The sequence below is a fragment of the Cuculus canorus genome, chromosome 2 (assembly GCF_017976375.1).
Source record: "Cuculus canorus isolate bCucCan1 chromosome 2, bCucCan1.pri, whole genome shotgun sequence".
In the NCBI taxonomy this organism is placed as follows: Eukaryota; Metazoa; Chordata; class Aves; order Cuculiformes; family Cuculidae; genus Cuculus; species Cuculus canorus.
This window is the reverse complement of record NC_071402.1, coordinates 12,982,077-13,008,407: the sequence shown is the minus strand read 5'-3', so window position 1 is coordinate 13,008,407 and position 26,331 is coordinate 12,982,077. Positions and strand designations below refer to the sequence as shown.

The window sequence follows — 26,331 nt, the reverse complement described above, 5'->3', positions numbered from 1 at the left end:
TGATCACATCAGAACTCTGACTGTGCATAGGCTTCCAGTTCTTCCTGTTTATTGGCCAAGCTCTGAATGTTAGTATCCAAAGGCTTGAGGTAAGCCTCTGCATGCTTTCTCTCCAAGTAGAAATATGTAACTTTCGCTTGTGGCCTTTTCTCTCACACATTTTATCCTTGATATGCACCCTTCACTTACCTCTAGGCCTATGTATCCATTCTATGGAGAATTCAGTTTGAGGCCATTCTCACAAGTCTTTTCACAGAGATGTCTTTCTCTTCGTTAGGTGGCTTCCATATCTTCGTAGCAGTCCTTCCTCATCAGAAGAAGCATTGTAACCAAAGAAACCAAATTCTTTCTGGTGGCAGCAGCTGTACAACCAGGCATCAGTTTGCTGGATACATATGCTAGCCAGGCCTCTCCATTCACTAATAGGATTGAAGAGAGCACTGCTGGGATTTCTGCCTTCTCATATTTCCTCTGAGCTCTCTCTTCTATTTGAGCTGCTCAGGGTTTCCCTTGGCTGTGTTACTTCTGTCTCACGAGGATTAGCAGCAAGAGGCAGAATTTGGAAGGCTGGAGGAGTGTCATCAATATCTCTGCAACATCAGTGATCTAGGTTCTGGGGAAGTGACCGACCCACCTGGAAAATAGAGATGGATTCTTCTGTTTCACACAGGGAAGAACCATCAACGACTAACACCTATGCTTTCTTTAGTGCTGGTGTTAATCCAAAGACTTGAGATACTCAGAATTTTCTCTCCAAACAGCCCCTACTGTTCCTGAAACTATTACCTAGGTGCTGCTGGAGGAGGAAACAGAGCTTTATTCCTGTTACCTGAAGTCACAGGCTTCCAGCTTCCACCTTCTGTGAATTTGTATCCTCTTCCTGGTCCTTCAGTCATGCCTTTCTTCTTACCCCAGTAAGGCTTAATCTTGTGTCTTGGAGACATTTCTCCAGAGATCCTACTGGTCTCGTGTGCAGCACCCCTGATGCACTGAAGCCTGCTGACCTCTTTTGGCAGCTCCTCACCGAGCACAGCACTGACTTGATCAGAATGCACCTCCCAGGCTCCCTACTTCAGGGAGGAGCACTGGACAGCTAAGTAGTCCAAGCTCTGGATGGCAGAATGTGCCCTCAGCACTTCCATGGAGGCTGACATTGCTGAAGGACTAGAAAGGATGGGCTGTACCGGTGGCCTGTCCTGTGTTATCGTCTTTTAGGAGAAGCTTCTGTTGGTGGTATCTCAGGGATTTCTTGACACTTCCTGCAATCCAACTGCCATATTAACTGCTTTACTTCTGGTTTTGTGTCCTGATGGCAGGGCTTCTTGTTGCTGGTGTTCACTAAGCAACACCATTCCATGTCTGGATGAGTAGGAAGCTGATGCAGGTTGGCTCTGCACCTAGAGAGATTCCCACCTGGCTGTGAGCTCCTCATGCTGTTGGTTAGTTCCCTGCCCTATTTGCTTGTCTTTTGATTGCATCACACATTGCTTTCTCTTGTACTGCTGTTCAAAACAAGGGTTGGAACTGGATATGAGTTAGCCATGCTGCTTTAGGACTAGGACTAGCAGTCCGAGTTTTGGGATAGGCAAATTAAGGCGATTTATACTGTATTTGGTATTGTGAGTTTTCCACAACAATTCAGTAAAGTAAATATATGTTGGTTTTTGTTTAGTTTTGGGTTTATTTTGTACAGTATTTTTAGTAAACCCTCAGTGCCTGTTTTATTGAATGACTAATGCATTTTGGTACATCTGAATTACATCTAGACTGAGTCATTTTGTTTTGTAATGCCATATTTAAGTGTTTAAATCTCTACAGAAATTAAATATTGTAAAAGACTTTAACCTTTTGTTCTAGGGATTGGTTTGTGCCTGTATTATATCACCACAAGCCTCTGCTATGGGGAAGAACTCCTGTAAGCTGAAGACCAACAAATGCTGTATTGCAAAAACATTTCTGAAACCATAAAAGAGCCAGTGTGGTTTTGTGCAGCCAAAATTTTGCTTTTTTTGAATTAGATCTGCCCCTGCTTGCTGTTTAATGCTGTTGCATTTAACATTTCACAATACTGTTGTTGGACTCTTAATTTTTCCTAAGCCACTGTTCACCCAACGTTTCTAAAATTTTCCCTTATCTCTTCTCAGACTGTAGTTACTTCATATTTTGAAACTAAGGCTTTGTTTATGGGCAAGGTTTCGCCAGTGCCACAACTGAAATCGTTTTATCTGTGTCCCCTGCATTCTTGCTTTTCTCATGGTTTGTTTTTTTTTTGATGGGTTTTTATTTTGTTTTGTTTTATTTTGTTAAACTGCCATATAGGACATATAAGCTAAATTGAAATAAAAGGATCTGCAAGTTTTATACTGAGTTATCTGTAAAATAAATGTAAACATTTTTTTCTTGCATAGACCAGTTGAACAGCCTTCCTTGAATTACTTTGTCATGTGTACTACTTCTTGAACTACTTCTTCCCTAGTCTGCTATCTTTCTCTTATCAGCTCACAATGCCCTTGTACTCCTTGAACAAATGCCTGTTATACCAGGCTATCCTTATTTTGAAATACTTTACAAGCTTTCACTTGTGCTTCATTATCCTGGATTTGTAATCTATGTTTCTCCAGATGTGTGGTTTATATTGTGTCTTTGCTCATGTGCCAGATCCATCATTTACTTCACAAGCTCTTTAGGGCAGAGAGCTGTCACATCATGTGCTTTCTGAAGCCCATACCTTATTTTTAGAATCCAAAGAAACATCATCAATCATTGTGAAAGAGCAATATCCCCTTATTCTGAGAGGTGTGAGTATTATTTGAGGCTTCTTGTCGCCTTCTCCAAGCAAGGAACCAAAACTAAGAGCTACAGAAAAAGTTGGTTTTGTACTTGCACAGATGGGTTATATTGTGACAGAAGGTTTGAAAAAGAACCTCCTCACAACAAACAAACCAACAAACCACCTAGCTTTCACCATTGAGCAATAGAGCTGGTACTATATATGAGACAAACAGGAGATATTTGTAGTGGTAATTCTGAAATGAATGTGGCTTTCTCCTCTGTGAATATTTGTATGTAAAATACAGAGAGAAGGATTTTCAAACATGCCTACATGATTTAAGAACCTTGCAGAAACAAAATGAGAAGCTGAATCCACAGCTGAATAGTTAGGCAATAACCTGGGATGTGGGAGAGTCAGGTTCAAGTACTTGCTCCAATTATCTTTTGATTAGTTATACAAAGTGGAACAACTTCAAACAGGAGAGATCAAGATGTTTTACCTCTGAATACCCAATAGCCTATGGGCTAGGACAGCTAATATGGGATGAGTAGAGATTTGAAAACGGGTCACTCTCCTTACTGATGACTGTTTTAACCACTGAGATATTAAATCTGATAGTATGTGGATTTCTCTCATCGTTATTTATAAGGAAGGATTTGCCTGACTTAAGCAACTGGCTCAAGGAAAGGGTTTGTGGTAGAGGCACCCATTGCATTAGAGCACTGTCTCTTAGGCAGTCTTTGCTTAGATAGCTAGCTTTTGTGAGGCCTGTTTTTTTTTGACACTTAGCTTTCCCCACCCATTTTATAAAAAGTCTAACTGTCTAATTTAGGGATTGCGTTAGATAGCAGGATCTTAAGTGCTATAATTAGCATCTTTGCTACAACCTAGTCTTTTTGTGCATCTAGTTGTCTGCCACAAAGTGGGGACTTAAAATGGTGCCAACAGAGCAAACATTTGCAGGGCTGATGTATCAAATAGCAGACATAAAGATGTTACATACTGTTAAAATGTATTTACTGCTAAAGGAGGAAACCATGCTAATATACTAATTACATCATCTTGAGACTCATAATTATCTCTGCAGGATTTAATGAGTCTGCATCCATTTGATTTGTCCTAATTCAGAGCCTTGTCATCCTCATCTGCAATCTCATGCCCAGATGGAGCATGGAAATCGACACAAGCATTCCTAATATGCAAAGAGAGATCTGCAGTTCCACTTCAAAGGGGTAGCTTCTGAAGTGGGAGTTTTAATTATTCCATTTTGAGTTAGTGACTCTGCAAAAGAGTTTTTTTCTTCTGCCAGTGAGTTGGGTGTTCTTTTTTTATTCCACTTTTGTTACCCAACTTTGCAGTAGGCAAGTCTCATTCTCTCTGTCATGCAAACAATGAAATGGTTGACCAGTTAACGATCCGTCTGTTTGCTGATTGTAATCCATAAATTCCTCAGGGAGTTGTTTGTCCTGTTCTTGGGTTCCTTTCCCTGTAATATTTTATATAACAAGCTGAGATTCCTCATTGCTCATCACAGCAGTCTGTCATGAACTTGAGAAACAAGGACAGATATCAACTGCCCTAAATTTTGTAGAGGTGAGATGTATCTGCTGTCAAAACTAAAGTTTTGGACAGGAGAATATGCTTGTGAGTTTAGTGGAGCAGAGAAACTAATGAAACAAGAAGTATTATAATGCGACTGTATTATTTCATGGCAGATGACAGAAACAAAGGGGAGCGGTCATAGTGGAGATAAATAGTAGTTAATCTGAGGAACTGGCCAAAATAGCAAGTGATCAGCTGAGACATAGCTGAGATTTCATCTGATTGTGAATGACTACAGAGTAGCGTCAAGTCAAATTTAAATAATTTATTATGGTGTGTATTCATAGAGGAGATCCCTGTTGAAATGCGAAATGCAATTATAGGTTTAGGTCACTGACGGTTGAAGAAAGTGCAAAGCAGTAGCACTCTTGGGACAAAATATTCCTAGGTACCACTGGGTGCACTTGGGAGAGCACATGCGGTGTGAAGAGGACCTACCCTTCCTGTGAGGCTAATGACCCATGCATAGTGAGGTGGCTGTCACTTCCTCTGTCTGCTCCTTAAATCCTTTGCCAGTGACTCAGGAGCTGGTGTTTGGTGAGAATGTGATATATAAAAGAAATAATGGCGGCATCCCATCATTAAGGCTAGTAACAAGAGAGGAATCAGTTTAGCATGTGATATACAGTGAATGAGTCAGAGAAATGATAGAAAAGTGAGTTCGATAGAGTTGGAAGAAGGAAAATGTGGTATTGAAAAATTCTGATGAGTAGTGATGAGATGAGCTTCAAAAGGAGCTAAAAAAAGAGAAAGCAAAGTAAGATGAGAAAGAGGAAGGGTGAGTTCAAAAGCAATACTAAATATAAGAGCTGTAAATTCAACAAGATGTAGGGAGAGGTTCGAATGGCAGGGGAGGTGTGATCAAGAGAGTTGGCTGGCATAGGATTTGTGCTAGCAGCCTGAAAGAATCTGGGGAGACAAATTCAATAGCATTGCAGAAACTGAGGAACAAGAGAAAGATATGTCTGTGGAGTTTGAAAATAACAGAAAGGAAATGCTTGCGTAGAGTGATAAGTTCAGAAGGCAATGATTTCTTTTTTATGGTTTTAAATCTATAGTAAGTGGCAGCTTCTACTACTGGACAACATCACATTTCTGGGATTGTCAGCTGGCATAACGAGAATGATTTTGATAAGTCAAAAAAGTACTGATTTTTTTCTGTTATTGTGGCAAACTCATACTTCCTGTGTAAGTTCTTATTGAGACAAGATTTCTGCTCCATAACCTTTTCTTGTCAGCCAAGGCAATATTAAGAAACATGTATTTAAATTTGAGGCTAGTTTTTTATTTATTTTGCTTTTACAAACAGTATTTCAACACTAGCTGTGAAGAATATTCCATTTCGGAATTCTGTTTAGTACTCCTTTTTTTCCTCTTGCCACACAGACTCGCTTTGACATAGAACCATCCCCTTCAGCCTTGTAACTGCAGTTTAGGATTCTCATTTTTTTCCTGTTTTTTCTCACCCTGCTGTCACATTTTGCAGCCCTGAGTAAACCAATTCTGCTCTCATGCACCAGTCTCATTTACAGAAATTGTTATTTTAACCATGAACTATTTAAGGACTGTTTTAAATTAAATTTGGATTTTAATTAGTTCCAACAACATGTACAAATCAAGAGTTTATGTGTAATGGAGGAATCTATACTGGCTGGAGATTTGGAATATTGTTTCATTTTTAGTCGTAATTTTAGACCCGAATTGATAATTTGCATTTAGATTTAAAGAAAGGTGTATACATTGCAAGAGTTACAAAACAAATCTCTGAATTTTTAAAAACTCTTCTTATAGCTTTCTGTTCTACAGTCAGTATCAGACTGTGTCCATCCACTGTACAGTTAGACATCAGTGTTGCTAATGTTGTATTTAATTACAGCTTGTTATATTGCCCACAATTTTTAAAGTTTCCTTTAATGTGGAGACTATGAAGCAAGCTGGCTTTGAGCTAAGATGTGGAAGTCAGTGCAATGACCTACAATTAAAAAAATGTTTAAATTTTATCGAAATTCTCAGGACCCAAATTTGCGAGGCTCTGTATAAAAATGGATGTTCTGGAATTGGAATTTTGGGCTCAGTTGTGCAGGACACAGCTGTCAGCACAGAAACAGTCAGACATTTGTGAAGGAGTTTGTGGGCATCATAATAAAGGAAGATGTTTTTAAACAAGGATTTTGAAGAAGGATTTAAAGATGTATTCCAATATGTTTATGAGGAACTTTTCCACAGCAGGAGAACCAGGAAGGAGAAAGTGTGAAGGCATTTCTTTTCTGTTTTCTGGTGACTATAGAGAAACATGCAAGCAGCTTAATTTAGCAGAGAAGGAGCAACAGCCCTTTGGATGCTGCTTTTCTGATACAGTTCTGTTTCTGAGGCTTTGCTGAAACTGCATTAGTAACAGAGATGGGACCTATAAGCAAAGATGAGGAAAAGAATTGGAGTTGGAAATATCCTTCCCTGTCAGATGATGTGATCACAGAATCATAGAATAGTTTGGATTGGAAGGGTTAGTTAGTTTGGGTTAAAGATCATCTAGTTCCAACCCCCCTGCCAGGGGCAGGGACATCCCACTAAATCAGGCTGCCCAAAGACCCATCCAACCTGGTCTTGAACACCTCCAGGGATGGGGCATCCACAACTTCCCTGGGCAACCTGTTCCAGTGCCTCACCATTCTCATAGTGAAGAAATTCTTCCCAATGTCTAGTCTAAATCTGCCTCTCTCCAGTTTATACCCGTTCTCCCTGGTCCTATCCCCACAAGCCTTTACGAATAGCCCCTCTCCAGCTTTCCTGTAGGCCCCTTTCAGGTACTGGAAGGTCACTGTAAGATCTCCTCTGAGCCTTTTCTTCTCCAGGCTGAACAAATGTTTGCAGGGAGCCTGTAAAAACTGGGGACTTGGGATATCCTGGGACACCTGTAGAGCAGAGAGGGTATACTGGCATTCCAGTGTCCTATGCAACCTAACAGAAAGGAATGCTTGTGCGTGTACTGGGAAAGCACATAGCGTTTTCCCAGACAGAGGAGGAAGTGCAAGCTCTCAGCCACAAGTGGTCAATAAAGAAGGATAAGAATGGAAGCAAGACCTGGGATTTAGTGGCTAATAGCTCTATCGAGGGCCATCCTAATAGGAAGCTGGATGAGAAAACATCACTAGTAATGATTGAAGAATGTGACATGTGGAAAGACTCAAGGGAGACACTTGTCTCTAAGGCATTCACAGTGAAGTGTAAAGTAAAAGGCAATTCTGCCACAGGGCACAGACTGGGATTTTTGTATGGTTGAAGTGTTCTGCACTCACTGCACTGTAAGGAAGGAAGGTCCTTTCTGCTTGTAAGGAAGTTTGGGGGCGTACTGCACTTGCAGTTTAGTTTTTTTCTGGTTAGTGCAGCTCTGTACCATCACCAAATTCAGTGTTCTGTGGTAAAAGTGGAGTTGACCCTGATGGAAGCATTGCCATCTTCATCTGTAAATTAATACAGACATATTAATCTGGTGAGTCTAGGCTGTAAGTGTCAGCCAGGATACGTGTTTTTCAACTAATGTCAATTCAAATAAAGCATGAGTTTGTACTTAGAAATCTTATTGCTGCTTCCCAAAAGTTTAAAGGTTACATTTAGTCTTAATGAAAAATGACAACATGACTCACGTTGCTGTTTTGGAGAGCATGAAAAAGAAATGCTGTCAATGCTGAAGAACTTCTTGAGGACAAGAAATGAAAAAAAAAAAGAAATTAAGAGAATAAAAAATGAAAAAGTCTCATCGACTTTCACTGGAGGTACACCCAAGAAATATGGAAAACATCCCTGTGGAAAATCAGCTGATTTTAACAATACATGCTGTATGTTGTTCTCCAAAGGATAAGTCACACTTTGTATTTCAACACGATCAGCTTCACAGCTGGCATAAATCAACAGTGTTTTGTAGGAGCTGGTGAAGATAACACTGAATTGTACTTGTTTTAGGATTTAGCTCTTTATTTCTACACTGTGGAAAACATGGGGTTTAGTGATCTCAGTCAACCAAGCAGAGCCATACAAGAGTAAACAAGTTGTTAATCTGAAATCACCGGAGGGCCTTCTGCTCCTACTGAAATCAATGTCTAAATTCCCATCCATTTGAGTGGGATATTAAAGACAAAAAAAATGCTCTAATATCCATGTTAATGTATTTTCTAAATATGTGAATTAATCAGCAGCTTGGTAAACTGGTTCAACAGCCTGATGCATTTGCTGAATCAACTTTGCTAAAACAGATGCACCATCTGCCTCCTGGTTTCTAACATGCTGTTAAAACAGGGCAACATTTTTATAAGAATAGTTATTTTTGCTGTTGCAGGCCGTAATCTGTGCTCAGGCAAAACTACTTAGAACAATATGCTTGTATCTCTAGGGCACCAAAATTAGCTTGCATATAAACTATGTTTGTGGCAGAACCTTAAAGTACATAGAGAAGGGATTCGTAAATTTATGTGCTTGTTCCTCCATTGTGTCTTGAACCATGATTTGTAGGTGTTTTAGGTGTCATAAATGTCTTCTAAATACTGTAGAGGTTTTTTGCTTTGTCGTATTCATATTTCACATACTGAAAAACTACAGAGAAGCAAGATGAAGACAGGCTTCCCTTTAGTTGAAATCATTAAGAAAATTCAGTCCAACTCTCATGCAAACCGCAGCCAGTTGAGCTTTCAGAAATGCTGAAGGGATTGAGGTGCTAAATATCCATTAATTTTCTTCACTTGGGTACCTTGGGAAAACCTCACCTCTAATGCTCACATTTATTGCTGTCCTTATGAGCCAGTTTTACACTGTTGGTAGTAAGTAATTTCAATACTAGCATTTCAATAAGATTCCCTTTCATTGCTTCTTTTGCCCCTTTGCATTTTGCAAGGCAGCACACAGGAGGTCTTGGAGGGAAACAAAAAGGTGTTCACAGCTTTGTCTCTACCATAGAGGATAACAGAAAAATACGAAGAGCGTGTTTTTTTTCTGTTAAAATGTGTGCAAAGTAAAGCGTTTTACCTAAGGTGAAAAGTCTGACAGATGGGAACTGTCAGACAAATGCTCTTCAGGCTGTAAACTTTGCATATGCACCCAGACAATTTTGTTTCTTCACCTGGTGCTCATTTACTTTAATCCCACTCTTTATACATGGTTCCTTTCTGAAGAGGAGAAAGCAAGCAAACAGGGTGGGTCAAAGTCCGTTTTTAGCCTTACCAAAATGCATCTGACATGCCTCTACTTGTGAGGAATTTATTTGGATATACCCCAGGACTCATGGGAGCTGTATGTGCCCCTCTCTGCTTCCTTTCTTTGTAAAGATTAAAAATCTGCAGCTGAGTTCAAAGTAGAGAGAAGAAGCAGTGGGAGGTTCTTGCAGCTTCATGATGGGGGACACCTTACCTGCCCCACCGTCAGACTGTTACTCTGGCAGAGTTTTGGGATATTTGAAACGTGCTGACAGTCATTTTCTGTTGTGCTGGCCTGGTTTAATAGGCAGTATGTGTCATAAGTATGGGTCAGCCCTTATAAATATGCCTTTCTTGGCATTTCACAATTGTCTGTGAAGGTGTTGCTCAACTGGAGTCCTAGCCCTGCAGCCATGGTGTGTAGAGGTGTTGAATCTCCTGAATCAGATGTGGGCCCTTAGGCAATTCTGACTGCAGTAAAGCTGTGTGCAAACTAGTGCAGCTCCTGCTGCTGAATGATGGTATCCTTTTTGACTGCCCTTGCAAGATGTTTCCAAGAGCTGCGTTTTATTTGTGCATCAACAAATGATCTGATATTCGCTAAGGATTTGAATCCAGCCATTGAAGAATAATAAGTGACTGTTTAGGTTGAGCTGAAATTTTGTAGCCTGATTCAGTTACAGCGGTGACTCACTTAGAGTTGGTTCTCACATGATTCACAAAGTGTATGGTGACTCAGGCCACAAATTTACTTAGCTCCCATGTTATTTTCCCTCTTAGTGAAAAAAAATTGGTTATAATAAATAATCACAGCAAACTTTGACTTACCCTGAGGTAAAATAAATGTGTGTGTTGAAAGGCTGTGTATTTGTAATAATAAATTACTTAGTGAGGTAAGGATGAAATAATAGGACATAGGAATTGTTAAACAAGAAGGAAATGCGACAAGCGTATTTGGTTAATTCTGTTGCATAGAAGATGTAAATAAAGGAAGAATAGATATTTATATCTGGTAGAGATGCTCGGAAAGGCAGTGTCCGTCCTTATAGCAACTCTTGGCATTTGTTGTCTCAAATAAGTAGGTTTAGATGTGTCCATGTCTGGGTCAGGCATTTTAAAGTGATGTCCATTCAGAAAGTGCAAGATACTTAGGTTCTGAAAACTGTGTCTTTGCAGGATGTCTTAGGCTTGTCACCCCAAGACCTGATGTCCCCAAAGTTTGTCTGCCTGAAAAATCTTGACCAAATTCCTTTACAATATCAAATTCATGGAGATAAGAAATTCTGTCCCAACAGAAGCTTTAAAATACTAAGTTTTTCTTCAAAAGGTGCAGCTGCTGTCAGTGTTTCATAAGCATATGCACCAGCACATGGCTGTATAGTAAATACAGTTGAAATTACTGAGTCTAGGGTTAGCTGGAGACATCCGCGTATCCTTTTTTGGATTGTCCCAGAAGGATATAAGTATCTTGGTATCTACAACATACCCATATCTACATACCTCTAAGCTTCTTAGCACTGAGGGACTCATCACCCTCACTTTCATAAATGAAACAAAAAATAATCTGGAAAATGATGAAATTCTGCCATGTCAACTGACTTGGTTATTAAAACGGTCATTTGCATGCAGGGGTATTTCTTACCTCACAAATACCAAATGTCAATAATATTCATAAATTAAAGTTTAAAAGATCATATTTTGTAGGGATTAAATTACAGGGAACAGATAATACGTGGCTTGAAAGATTAAGGTAAGAATTCTGAATTCTTTGGAAAGATAGTTCTTGTGCAGATTGCATGAGTGGTTTGAGGAAACCTCAGCATGGTTCAGGTGTGGCAAGAAATTTCTGAGAAATAAAATGGATGGCACCGGCAAACTGCCCAAAACCAAGAGACTTAAACAATAACTTTGAGAAAAGGGTACCTAGGAACAGCTACGAGATTAAAATTATGCAGCTAAAGGACTTCTGTGCTAGAGGGACATGAAAAAAGGCTAAAAAATAACCATGGAGTGTCACATGCTGAACCACTGCAATGCAAAGTCCAGTGGAGCATTTTTGTGGTACGCAGAATGCTGCTCTTTATCACAAAGTTTGACAAGCAGCCACAAGCTGTTTTGAGCCTCTTTGTAGAAAATGAACAAAATGTACATATTAATTTGAACTTTCCCTCAGCTAAAGGAGAAGGCAAAAGGATGGCTTTGTGCTCAAAGCACAGAACTGCGATTTATTTATTTTGGGTTCTGCCACAGTATCCCTGTGCAACCTTAGGCCATATTATTCATCTCTTCATGCCACAGTCTCCCCATTCGTGAGGTACAGTTGATGGTACATATGTCACAATGGGCATTTGAGGCTAATTTCTTTAATGTTTGTGAAGTGCTTTGGGACATAATACTGGGAAGGACAAATTACTAAATGCTGCAATGCTGCATGAAGAGTTATGCTAATTAGTGCCTTTTTGGACACTGATCTCTTACTATATATAGACTAAGACCGCAGGTTGGTCTGATTTTAGTCAATGGTACCTTTGACCTTACTGATTCTGGCATTGGTCTGGAACAGAACAGTTTATTTCCCATTTGGTGCTTATGTTAATTGACAAAATAAAATTCCCCAGATTGCCCTGTAGGATACCCTGAGTTTACAGTTATTTTGGGCTGTGCAAACTGGCCTTTCAAAACCCCTGATTTTCAGAGGCAAAGGCTAATAGTTTATGCATGGAATACATACTATACCAGTGGAAGAATCTACAAAGGAAGTCTCGTCCTTACGGACAGGTACTGGCAGAAGTCAATGATCTGCCATGAACTGACTCATTCTATAAGCACTGCCCATCAAACCTCTTTGCACATATCAGCTGTGACCAGTTGGCATGGTGTGTTGCCATGAGCAAATGTATCTTTTGATAGGTAAACCACAGATATATTTTTCTAAGCAATTATTTTTTTAGTGTTTCTAAATTTGTTTTCCTGTCAGCATGGCTGGTAGATCCTGTATGGAGTATCATTAATTATCATGTATAACGTGTCTGTTCTCCCTCTTATTGCTGAGCTCCGATGTAAATACCCATGTGGTTCTTTGCTGCTATGGGACTGTCACAGCAGATGCTTTTGCTTTTTCTCGTGCAGTAAACAAGCTGTTGTGACTGATACTTCTTTTCACCGTATGTCCTGAACACTCCCAGTTCATAGTTGTATGTCATTTCCAGGATGCATTGTAGGGTGTGTATGCCTCCACCCCATTTCAAAATCAATGTAACTCTCAAGGCATTGACTAATGACTGCAAGGTGCTACTTAGCATGCTGGTTTTGGCTGACAGTGCTACTAAAGGAACAGTTGTTTGCTTAACATGTCTTTCATGATTCCCATGTGAAGTAACTTTTACCGACAAGCTGAACATGCCAGTGGCTTCAGATTTGCTAGTAAGCATTTGTCTTACATGGGGCTGAGACCAAAAAGACTTATGACCCCAACTTGTTTCCCTGAATACTGATAATTTTGCCATGTCCCTTAGCCATCTCCTATGTTTGTATTGTCATACATTTTGTTATGCTGATCTCATCACTACATCCATCATGAATCTGTAGGGTAGGAGTGGGTGGTGAGAACTAAAGGGAACTGTAATGTATCTGTAAGGGTGTTTGCTGATGCAGAGTCTAAGATGTTGCAATCCTGTCCCACTGTGAGGAACTAGGACTGATGTCACATTTTCTTTCATTGTTGTCATTTAAGTAGTTGGCTTATACTGTCTGTAACCCTCTTCATGGAAGAGGATATGCAGCACCAAAGAGAAAATGCTTGTGCACAGCAAGTATATTTACTTGTTATTACAGTGGGTGGACATGCCTTATTATTCACCTGTGACGTGTTGACCTTCCAGAAGGTCCACCTGGCATTTCAGTAATAGCCTATGTGATGGTGCAGAATTGAGTATGGTCAGGAATGGTGTCTCTACTAATCATTTTAATGAAAGCCGTCATCTGGAGGTGAACAGAAACTGAATTTAAATCGTAAACATGAAAGAAGCTAAACTACAGGAAAGAACATTCTTTGAACATCTTTCTCATATGACTTTTCAGGTTTCTGTATTAGATGGTTGGCTGAAGCACTGCCATATGTGCTTCACATGTGCTATCCTCACAACTTAACGTCCTGCTATTGGGAAAATAGCTGGTGTGAAAGACTTTAGCTGGTGGAATTGTTCATGTTGCCTTTAGCAAATAGCATGCTAGCTCTTACTTTGTTAGATATATGGCAGCAAGCTGTGTGATTATAGTTACATAGCCAAGGGAGGATTTTGTGTAATTGTTCTCTTGAGACTTGTGAAGAAGACTACATGCAGATTTTTGTAGCTCCTCAGTGGCAGTGGCAAAGTGTATTCATGTGCATGTAATGCAGCTTCTCAAACGTCTGTCCTTTTTGCTAATATAACAGCACAAGTTATAGTTCCTGCTTCTTTTCTGCTTATGTATGTAAAGCCCTTTAATTCTGGAAGCTGGACTTGAGAGAACCAGTGTTTGAACTAACATTGTCTGTGCCCTTCTCTTCACCTCTCATTCTGAGGGTGTGATTGAAGATGCTACATTGGTGAATTTCTGTACTCAAATCTTCCATGAGTCAAGAAAAAGATAAAAAGAACATGACGTAACTATATCAATGTGTAACATAGTCCCAGTGGAGAGGAAAAAATTATTGACATTGACTTTGCTACAGATGGATATCTGTAAAGAATGTCCACATAATTTCTTTTATTCTTTTTGGGAGTATCAGTAACTTAGAAGCACTTGGGCTTTTTTTAGTATACACAACTCGGTCTTCCATATGGTATCTGGCCACAGTGCTCTTGTTTGTGGCAAGGGCAGGTCTTAGTGATGGGCTGTTATTTGGGCTATGCTTTTGGTGTGGTCCTGTGTTTATACATTATTTTTATGTTAAAGAGAGAATGTCTGTAAAAACAGCCTGATGGAGTTGTTGCAGAGAGGAGTATGTTTGGACAGTATGTTGTCCAAATCAAATCATTATACTATACTCTGATAGATTTTAAATATATTTTGCTTTAGAAACCTTTCTTATGCTTGCATACACCTGATGGCCAAGTTTCTTCTCTAGCTGAGTACTGAACAGTGTTTTGTCTGTGACAAGTCTTCTTTCGCAGCAGTTTGCTGTGATGCTTACACAGGCAGATCATTTCAGTGCCTACAATTGCCCCCATAGCCCTGGGCACAGGATATCTGTTTTCCTTTACTCCTTTTGTCAAGTTTCATAGGATAAGGACTGTACACTACTGTTTGGCCTTATATAGTAGTAGGAGCATCTATGATCAAATGCTGTTTGTCTTTAATTGTCACTGTGCTCTTTCGGTACCAAGGTGTTTCTAAGTCTTTCACAGTTGGATTTTGTGGTAGGTGGTCTTTTATCTCCAGGTGCCTTTGAAAACTGCATGCTACTACCTGGTAGTGCATGTTTTTGTCTTATTTTTCTTCTTGCTACAACTTGCGTCTGCCTAAAGTGTATGTGCCAAACTGGCTTTACTCTTGGAAGAAATAATAGTTTTATAGATTGCTTTCCTTTGATTTAAAGGAAAATAAAGTTTCCTTGGCTATGTGGCATTTTAGATATCTGCAAAGTGCATTTTTACATGAACATTTATTATTTCTTTGGTTACTGAAATAAAATGTGTTTTGTAGTGTTTCCAAGGTCTCTGTAAACTCTGGAAGCTGTAAACAATTTGATGAAGTGGACCATTTTTTTCTCAGTAGGCTTTTTCACAGTGAATAGTACCATGGTCTGGTGAGGGGCAAATATTATTGTGTGCAGGAGAAGTGTGGCGCAGCAGAAATACTGCTTACCTCCTTTTTTTTTTTCAGATTGGCATGTTTTGTCTTATGTTTGGGATAAAGTAGCCTTGTTCTGGTTCAGAAAATTCTTAGCATTAGGCATTTGACAGATGCCCGCCTTCTTTCAGAATCTACTGTTGCTGATCATCATTGCATAGCACAGTCCCACCGCCTGTAAGTTTGTTCTTATGAAGACTTGTCAAAGGTACAGTTCCCTGGAATATAAAATTGACTTGAGAAACCGAAGGGAAAACTCTAGTTATTTTTTGGGGAGGTTGCCAAAGTGTTTTTTGCATTCTTGGAATATCTTAACATTTCCCTTTTATTTCTGGTCATCTATTCTTCAGATTGTTTCAGATGCAATTACTTTAAGCAAGTGCTTTTCAAGAAACTACGTTTTTGCCTGCCTGTACAGTATAATGCTTCTTGTTCCCATAGCACAAATACAATGGGGTGATTTCTTTTTACGTTAGCTATCTGTAGTGCTTTTTCTAGTGTTATCACACTAATCTTGCATGTAGCTGATAATCTTCTGCAATGCTGATTCAAAAATGCCGAGAGAGTGGAGGTTTTTAGAAGACTTCTAGAAATGTTATTTCTGATTTTCAGTCATCCTCTCACCTTTTGGACAGAGTCATATTCTTTGGTTTCATTCACGTTCAGTGTTATGCTGGTTGTTGTTCACATGTTGACCTTTATCATTCACGGAACTAAGTTTGACTGCAAGATTTGGTTTTCCCTACTGTTAGTGTGAGAAATAACCTCTAGATAGCAGCTGCGTTAAATGACACTGAGAAGATAATACCTACATTTCTTACTTACTTTACCTGAAATAAATAATTACCTGGAGGTTGTGGTTTCACAGCGGGAAACCTAACTGCAGTTGAAAGAAACTGAGATTATATTAATGAATTTCTGTTTGACATCTTTTGCTTTGTATTAAAATCTGTCATAATGAATAACATTCTATTTCTTATTCTTACAGATAAAGCGAGAAAAACCAGAAGTTTTACCAGATTTAAAAAACTTAGTGAAAGAAAAATTTACTGCACTGGAGAGCAAGAACAGTGACTCAGATCTGCAAAGAAATGAAAAATTTGTATATTTTAAGGATCAACTTAAAGAGATGAGAAAACAATGTAAGTCTCATTTAAAAAAAATACATTATTTGAATACTAAATGGTAAGATGTGACTAACTGCCCTAAAATATAGAACCTTGGTAATTTTATTTAGAATCCCACAGTTCCTACCGTGTTTGAATGCAAATACCATGAAAATGTTGCTTCACATCTTTTTTTTGTAAAGCGGGCTTTTTCATTTGAAGACTTTTTAGTTCTTTTTCTTAATTGATACGATCTTCTGAAAGGATTAGGTAAGCTGTTTTCATTTGTCACTTAAACAAATTGCTCCTGTTTCACAACCTAGGATGTGTTGCAACTCTAAGAAGACCTTTGCTTTAATCGTAGAACTATAATGTTGGAAAATGCTTACTGTGTGTACTCAGGTTTACAGCTTCTGTGCCTGTACCATGTAACACTGAAACTTATTAAAGTCTGTTTTTTCTAAATTCACATGACTTATCAAGTGTTAAAATTTAATTTATTTGTTCTTAAATTACCAGAAAAGTTGTGGAGCGAACAGTTCTAGTATTTGTGGCACACAACAAAATTGTTTGCTTTTATTACCCTGCACATATAGCAGCCATTAAAATATCACTCTGATTACTGTTGTTGGGAAAGTTCACAGGCTCTAACACTATTTGTGCTGTTCTTCCCTGATCGTGATTGTGTTTTGAAATCATATTATCCTGCTTGCTGTCCCTTGACCCCTGTACCTATTCCCTCCCACCCTACATTTTGATTTCAACATAAACTGGTATCTCAGGAACTTCAGGAGTAACAGATTAATGATTTATACCACTGGAAAATGATATTCTGGATGCTTTCCTTTAGCTCTCCTTGAGTTTTATTTTTTCGGAGCCCTATCCAAAACCCACTGAAGCTAACGGAAAGAATTTTCCCGCTGACTTCACTGGACTTTGGATTACTTCCCCATAGAGATTTATGAAGTGTAAGCACATGCTTGACAAGGTGAATTTTAGATCTGATATCTCAAGACTCCCAAGGATTTGAGCTTGAGGGCTTAATATATTTGTCTCCTATCTTTATGTTTTTTTAAGATTTTGGATTTGAGTATTCACACTGATCTCTGAGTTTAATAGTCTTTTGGCACCACTTTAAGAATGAAAATACCAAGTTGCAAACCACAAAACAGTGTAATTTTCACTCGCTACATAGCCATGAAATTATTACTGCCCCACCATTATGTTGTAATTCCTAATTTCCAGGTGTTTGTAACTGAGATGATAAAATCTTGATAACCGACTTTGGATTTGCTTTCCACCCTGGAATTGCCTGAGGAAGGGGTGTATGCCCCAGTAATACAGTCAGCTCAGGCCATGGGACTGAGTTCTAACTGGCAGACCTGTTGAAAAAAACCCATATTAAATAAGCACTGTAAAAGATATACTTAAAAAAAAATAAAAAATACAAGGATATCATTCTGCTACTACTGCCTGAAATCCAGATTTGACTTTTTAGCCACTTGGATTTATGTTTCGGTTTTGCATAGAGGTCATACTGTGCCCACAACAAAATGCATGATGATGTTGGATGGACTTTTTAAATCTTCAGGACGTGGACTTGATCAGATGAATCAGCTTAGATTTTATAGAATTCATGATGGTTTTGGTCAGGTAAATGTGTCACATTTTCTCCTCTTTCAGCATTTAATGCAATTTAAAGGGTTGAATGGAAAACTGTTAGTTAGCTTTTACGATCTCAGAGCAATATAATGGTTCAGCCCAACTTCTTTTGAAATGGATAAATAAATGCCATTTTTGGTCTGCAGATAGGAAAAAGCTGGAAAATTCAAAGTTAAATCTTTCAAAGTAAGCACAATTCTGCTGCCTTAAACTTGCATCAGTGTTGTCTCTTCTGCTGCTGATCCACCATAAAGTCACCTTCCTACTTTACTTTCCCCTTCAAAAAGTTTCTTTACCAGTAAGGCTCCCAGAAATTCTTGAATGATAATGGGTGACTGAAAATCAGTGGAATCCCTTTATATCTGCATAAGTAAATTTGCTTTTATGTGTCACAGTGACCTGGAACCAGTAAGACTGTCCAGTTTCTCTCTTTATTGTAGTTGTGTGATCTTGCCTTTACCCTTCTCCTTACTCTATCCTTTTTTGCATTTTCCTTACCCATAGCTAGCCTTTAAAAAGACCTACAGAACTGGGTATCACAGATTTATTCACCAGCTTAAAAATGAGGGATACTCCAGTTGTTATAGGATCAGGGCCTCTGGCCTTAACATCTTCATGAGAGGCCAAACTGATGCATGTACTCTTATCTGGTACAAGAAGCTTATTCTCATTGTTAAGTTTTATGTATTAAATTATTATGCTGAGAAATATAGTTGAACATTGTCAATATTATCCAAAAGATCACATCTGCCATGTAGAAAGTAGTATTGCTGTAGAGAAAGAGTGGGCTTAGAGGCTGGAATTTTGTGTTGCAATAGCAGCTGAACTGAGGATTCATGGAATCCGTAGAAGACATCCACTAGTTTAAATAAACTGGTGATTCACTAGTGTGTGTATTGTGTGTACTTGTTGGTTTATTTTTCTTTTATAAGGAGAACATTCGGGTCACCCTGTTAAATATTCAGCAGCCATGCTTAAGTCGAGTCATCTGTGTATTCTTTAGCTTCTGCTGTTTGAGTTGTGATTTCAAAAGCAGGAGTCCTACAGTACATATCGTATAATAGAGCATATTATAAAGTGTCTGCAAATTTGGGGATACTACTTGATGTGAGTTACATATATTAATAATTTTCAACAGCTACCTAGTTAATGTAGTGTTTCCAAATATTGGTCTTTCCAGGTTTAGGCACAACTTGATGTGTAACTCCTGGCCTGTTTCAAGCACCACATATACAGTACAGTCCAACTTTTAGCTCTTCCTTGGGTTTTGGTTTTATTGCTAAATCAGATAAAATACCAAAACTCCAGCCAAGTTTTCTCAGAGGACCTTTCCTGGAGTTTTCTTTTGTCCTAGCCTTTTCTATCTCAAAGGAGCAGATGGGGTTGATGCTAAAATGATTCGCCTTCCATTATGAGTTACCACTAATCATTACATCTCTTTTATGCAGAGTTTGACATTTGTATTCTAGCATAGCTGAACAAGAAAATGTGATATTCTCATGTCGTCTTGCTACTTAGAAATTAATTAGGATTGAAGGAGAAAAATTGACACAAAGTTTTTAGGTGCATTGCAGAGCATGAAGTAGTTAAATATAACCTTATTTGAACAGAAAATTAGAAAGCTAATACATTTTCTCTCCTGATATTGGTTGCCACAGTGATGAAAGGGAGCTGCAGGGCTATTCCCTGCTAGGAGGTGACATGCAGTACAGTAGGTAACTCTAATACTCAGGGAGGAGAAAGGACTGTCTTGCCTTCAGATTGTCCTCTTCTCTAGGCAGTTCTGCTGGAAGGAGACATTCTTAGCCTTGAACTTGAGCTGAAGCTAAGGTGCAGAAATGAAATTGGGAAAGTGCATCTCTGTGGCAGTAAGGATGATATCATGTCTCAGAGCAGTTTCTATTCTGCTCAGCTTTTAGACAGTTTGCAGGCATTTTCTCCCAATATGCGAGCCTTCATTATGCAGATACTTTAGCTGGAATTTGTGCAAAATGATGCAAAATCTCCACCTCTGATGATATGTGTCAAAACACTGTCAGACAGGTTTTATGTGAGCAGCAAGTGATTTTTCTGAAGTCTGTTTTCAGAACTATCTTAGATTTCTAAATTCCCACTTCTTATTTTTTAATGGAAAACATTTTCATTTTTCTACTCAAACCTTCTTCGAATGTAAGCAGTAGAAATGTCAATTAATTTTTTAATTAAAACAAAAAATTCTTTTTTAACCATTTCTTGTACCCCGTGATCTTTTCCAACTAACTTAGCACTTGAAAGGATTCTCACTAAATCTGGTAGTATCAGAAAGTTCTAAATAACTGCTTATGTGGTTTGTAAGGAAAATTTTATGTGACCTTAACCCTACATGACTGATGTTCTCCTTACACATAAGGGTCCTGGACCTGCAAAGTACATAATGATCTCCTTTTGATTAAATGAAATTCTTAAGCAAGTTGCTTAAATTAAATTGCATGAGTAGATCCTTTGAAATGAGTGAGATTGCTGGCATGTTTCATTTCCTTATTGAAGTATAACCACAGTACAGAACCTTGCAGGACTGAGCCCATAGAAACTAAGTCATGATTACTGCAAGAATTGTAACTTTGCATTTTGTATCTTCTGTAAATTTAAAATCCTACCTTCTGTTTAAAGTTGTATTACCAAGTCTTTTTATTTCATGCCAGTATATATATATCAAAGGCATCTTCTGGCACAGAGTATGAGAATTTTATCTTCATGAAATGAAAGTAAGAGCTGTCTTTAATCTCTGTGTATCAGTTCAAGTTTCTGATACTCTGTGAAAAGAGCTAATCTGGAGGTATAATCTCTATTTCTGTGACCCTAGCTGCCACGGCTGTATTTGCTGAAGGTTATTTAGTTTCACATTCGGTGTACAAAGGATGACAGCTTTCATAGCTCTTTTATAGCAGCTGATAACGTGCACTTTGGAATCTTTTATAGCTATGGTCTGTTCGAATGCCCAGCAAATGCATGTAGTCATTTTGTAGAAAGTGCTGAGATTTGAGTGAATGCAAATATTGCCAGATATGCCAAATAATGTAAGGAGTGAATTTGGCAAATGTAAGAAAGACAGGGTTTTTTGATAGGGAACAAATAATTTTGAGATGCAATAGTAGTTTAGGCAACTTTTTGTCATAGGAAACCAGTTGTGGTAATGTAGTTTGGAAGGTAGCAAAACTGCAGTTGTAAAGCTCTTCCCTGTTGACACATCTATTTTAAGCCATTCATCTGAGGAGAAATAATGGTGTAAAACAATGCTATTTTAGATGCAGTTTGGGGTAGGAAAAATGGCACTGTGAAAGGCATTCTTTTTAAATTCATAAAACAGTCTATCTGGAGATTCTAGGAAAGACTTAAGTCCTTGATTTGCTTTTAGTAGGATGAAAAACAAGCTGCAACAAGACACTGAGTAGAATAACGCTTGACAAGTTTCACGCAATTAATCCTCACACCATCACACTGAGGTAGGCAAGTTAATTTTATTCCTCGCCATATAACAGAGGTGAAACTTGAGTAAATAGTTGAAATTACTTCTGCAAAGTCATATCACTGATTTGCAGATCTGGGTTTCTCCTCAGTTGTACCTAATGTCTTAGTTGGTCTATTTTCATCTTTATTCTTAGCTGCGCTGGCAGAGGATCAGCTGAAAAATAACATTAGTGTATTTTTGTTTGTATTGTTAATATAAAATAATATTTTAAAATCCCTTTACTAACTAATTATAGGAAAACAACTTCAGCACAGAAGTTGAAAATTCTAACTGGAAGTGGGATTGGTGTTGTGACAGCTCAGTGATGTGTGTGGGATATGCACTTTTCATTTATGTAAAATTTCTCATAGACAGCCCTCTGACTAGTACAGAAATGAAAAATGATGTAGCACTTAGGAAGGTCACCTGAAGTTTAGGAGACCTCAGTTTAGTTCCTTGCTTTGTTACAGTCTTTTTGCTTTAGATCAAGTCATCTGGGTTCAGAACAGATTACTAGGAGTTGGGTGCCTAAAAACTTTGTGGGTCTGGACCTTACCCCTATGTCTAAAATTCAGCTATGTATATATTGTGTTTGTGGGCTGTGCAAGGAGAGACTAATGAATGTGGACTGCCTCATTTCCCTGCTGCTCTGGGCTAGTATCCTGTGGAGCAAAGTGGCCATGTTTACTCTGCACTGCCAGACACTCAGTTGTGCTGCTTCTCTCATGGTGCTAAAACATCGTTTTTACTTTTTGTGGGCTTTTTTGATTCAAAGAGATGGAAATAATAAAATAACTGTGTTGTAGTCTGCCAGAGTAATGCTTTCATGGCATGACGCCGAGGGAGCAAATGTAGCCCCTGAGGAGTGACATGAATATGTTTAGAGGCGTTTTAGTGAATGAGACATGACTTTTGGGTAGAGTAAAAGGACTATCCTGAGAGAGAAACTTGGCATGGTTTTATCCTTTTGGGACTGTCCTGTCTGGATGTTTTCTGGAAGGAACTGGTTGGTTTGCTTAGGAGTGAGCTTGTAGTTTTGAAAGATTAGGAGATCAGGGCCTGGGAATGAAACGAAATGCATTAAAGTGATGGTGATCATGTCTGACATACAAGCCCTCTATTTCAGTTACTGGAAAGAGAAACACACTAGAGAAATGCAGTGCTTAAATACTGTAGTGGTGGGTGCTGTGCAGAACCTAAGGTGAATATCCAAATTGCAAAATTACCATCATGGCTAGTGTCCTTGCTAGGTTGCAAAGAAGGACCTTCTCTAGAATCATTGAAAGTGCCAGAACTTTTATTTTACAATCTGGGACGTTTTTTCTAGGTCAAAAAATAGCTATGTTGACAGGAAGCAGGCAGAAATGTGCCTTAACCATAATTCGGTTCATGGATTAACGAAGAACGTAAATTGCCAATGGAGCTGGTGAGAGTTTCTTTGATGAAATGATTGGTTTTCTAATGTGATTGATCAAAATAAGAAGTTTATTACTTTGGCATTTAGAGCTCTGACAAATTTGTAGTTAAAATGAAAGAGGAATGAATGCACTCCCTTAAACAGCACTTCTCCATTATGAGCAACTTTGAGTACAGAAACCTGGGTTCCAGTTTCAGTGATTTAAGATCAGAACTTGACTCTGGGCCTGCTAGGTGGCTGACCTGTAGCTCTGTAATCAGGCTCCCTCTCTCTCTGTTCAGTGTGTGTTTAACTGTATATAAAAATGGAAACAACCACAGAAGGAAGTACTGAGAGACACCGATCCTTTAGCCCTATGGTAAAGGCACTCAGCTGAGGGAGGTGTCTCAGTCAGAAAGAGCATCAGATGTAGGTCTCTCTTGTTATAAATATCTGCCCTTACAATCAGTGAATACTTGAGGGTAAACTCTTTTTATCTCTTTCTGTGTCACTCGTCTGATCTATATATGTATTTTTAAAAGATCTAAATTTTATTCCATTGCAGAAGTCTTTGCAAGATATAATTCCTGCTTTTTTATCAGCCTGGCTTTCAGATCAGGACTGACTATATAAAATCTAGGAAGAAAGGGAGTGAAGGGAGTGTTCCGTGGAAATAATTTTTTACTATTATTATACACTTAGGGATAATACTTTTGGTAATTTATTGTTACAGTCATGGGATAATTTGCTCGTAATTGTGCACATTGATAGCTACCAGCATGGCATTTTTACTGTTTGTAGGAACGTATAGGTCAGAAAGGGAGCTGCTGGATGCTGATGCTGTTCCCTTGATGTTGCAGTCAACCACATTATCTAATAAAATGCCATCTTAAAATACATTAATTTTTTTGCCCTTTACTTTTACTGGAAGAATGATGAAAAACCTTAGAACCTTGCTCAGATGGTGAGAAATTCTCAGGCAAAGCAAGTCTGTGTGCAAGTTTTTGCTCCTTTGTTCTTGTGCCAGCACTACACCCTAGCTTATATAGATGCTGTCCCTCAATGGTGTTTAGTTCAATTCAGTCAGTTCCTGTATTTCTTGATGCTGATGATCCATTTGTGCAACACGGAAACATAAAATCTCATGTCTTGTGGCCATAGTTGAACTAATCAGAAATGTTTTGTGTGTTTCAAATTAGTCAGAAGCATAAACATAGATGCTAAAGTTTGCCTGTATCTGAAATTTTGGAAACTGCAATACATGGATTACACCATACGGAAAATAGGCTTTCTTGTAATAAAACATGTCTGATTTCACAAAGAGTTTTCATTAGCTTCTTTCATGGTGTAATAATATATATTGTTTTTCCTGTAAAAAATCTGAGCAGGACAGCCTCTGCCAGCTCAGTACAATTATACTTGCCACTATGTCTTTTGCATGCTATTCAGGCAAATGTAAAAGATAGAGGATGGAGGAATTCCATCCTTCTGCCATGAGCTTACAGTGTGATCACAGGAAAAGAGGTGAAGAACAGTTCAAGGTGAGGAAAGCAAAGAAAGAGGAAAGGGAGAGCAGCTCAGTCTCAGGGTTTTTCAGTTGAGATGTTCTCATTTTGAAGTTATAAAGCTCAATGAAGCTTTAAACTTAGGGAAATTTGGTTTATATACTGATCTATTTTTTCTGTTACTTTAGTGTTTATCTTATTCCTGGGAGGGACAACGGTGTTTTTTTTACCCTGCCTATATGTTCAATGTAATAATTTATAAGTGAGACTTTGTGCCACCAGCATACACAGTGATCAAAGGAAATATTACTTCAAGAAGAACATTTGGATTGAGTGCCAATACAAAAATATTTGAGGAATAACAAGGAAGTAGATCTGAGATAATGCTGACTAAGTAATAATCCATCAGTGCATATCACACTGCATGGTAACTTCAGAGTACTTCAGTATAGAGAAAGGAAGACATTTGGTGTTTTTATGGTTCCTGAAACTATCTGCCATGTAGCTGTTTGGTGTCTCCTTCAAAAGAGCTACAGGTTGAGCTAGACCTTGCTTTGGTAAGTGCCAGCGTGGCTTCTGAAATTGATGGAATTTCCCTGGTTTATATTTGGAACATACAGTAACATGCAAACTAGTAATGTGCAGCAAGATTAATAAACATCCTCTAATTCCTTATCTGAAGGTCATGTGTGTTGGCTGCTATCATAATTTTTGATATCCATATTGTTTCATTTCCCTCTGGAATGCTGTAGGCACCAATAACCTCACAGTAAAGCATGATTTCTTTCCAACTTGAATATGGCGTCAAATGTATTGGAGATCTTCTTCACACTGCACCAAACCTGTTAAACAAGGTGAGCTGAAATGGAGGAAGAAAGCTAGAGAACCAGTAAAGGGCTGAAAAACACATCTTTTAGGTTTGTGCACCTCAGACTAGATGCCAGAGCCCAGAGTTATGTGCCTTGGCTCCCCCAAAGAGGGTTAGGGCACATCTGCATGAACAGCTTTGTTCAGTGACGAATCTATTCTGTCAGCATAGCGTGCTTTATTTCTGTACGTCAATCACAGTATTGCATAAGTTGACTAAAAATGTGCTAACTATAAAGTAACGCAAAGGGAATGAATCAGGACTTTTTCTGTGAGACTGAGCGCACATGGTTGTATTGTGTCGCTGGAGAGGAAATGGACCATGGCTCTAATCTGTGGATTTGGGAATTTCAAGCGCTCAAATGATTGATGTTGTCAGGGAAGTGAAGTGGTAATTGTCTGTACTGTCTCTTAGGGGTAACCTAAGATATGTTACTTTCAGTCACCATTAGCACAAAGTCAAAGAAGTTGAACACCTTTGTTGGCATTCACACTTGCTCTAGAACAGGCTTGGAGCATTCAGATGTTCTGTCACGACTGAGGAGTGGTTTAAGTTGTCATCTTTCAGCTGTTATTAGCTCTTATTTGAGACATGGCATCTGACTTTACAAGTGTGGATAGGTTTATCATGTCTTATCATCTAAAATATGGATTTAGATTTGTTGTGTTACCAGACTTGCTGTGAATGATCTCAGGATTAAAGGCAAGTTGTTTAACAGGTGTTCCAGCAGGCACCAAAAATATCTCATAAGGAGGAGAAGCAGCTAGTGGAGCAATGGTGAGAGTGCTTGTGTTTTCATCATAGCATTGTGTCTACAGGAGTTGCTCAGGAAGTAATGCAAATAAATTCACAAATAAGCATGTAAAAAAGATCCCTTGCAGGGAAGATATCACTTTTTGCTCCTCTCTGGGCCT

At 38.6% G+C, this 26,331-nt stretch overlaps 1 protein-coding gene across 3 annotated transcripts in view; it reads left to right on the top strand.

The window, feature by feature from the left end:
- Positions 1–26,331, top strand: part of NSMCE2 (NSE2 (MMS21) homolog, SMC5-SMC6 complex SUMO ligase) — a 132,128-nt gene that overhangs the window by 43,018 nt on the left and 62,779 nt on the right. For all 3 annotated transcript variants that reach the window (XM_009560013.2, XM_054057434.1, XM_054057435.1), the window contains one exon: positions 16,382–16,535. In XM_009560013.2, coding sequence (XP_009558308.1) covers positions 16,382–16,535 — 154 coding nt within the window. The remainder of the gene's footprint in view (positions 1–16,381; positions 16,536–26,331) is intronic.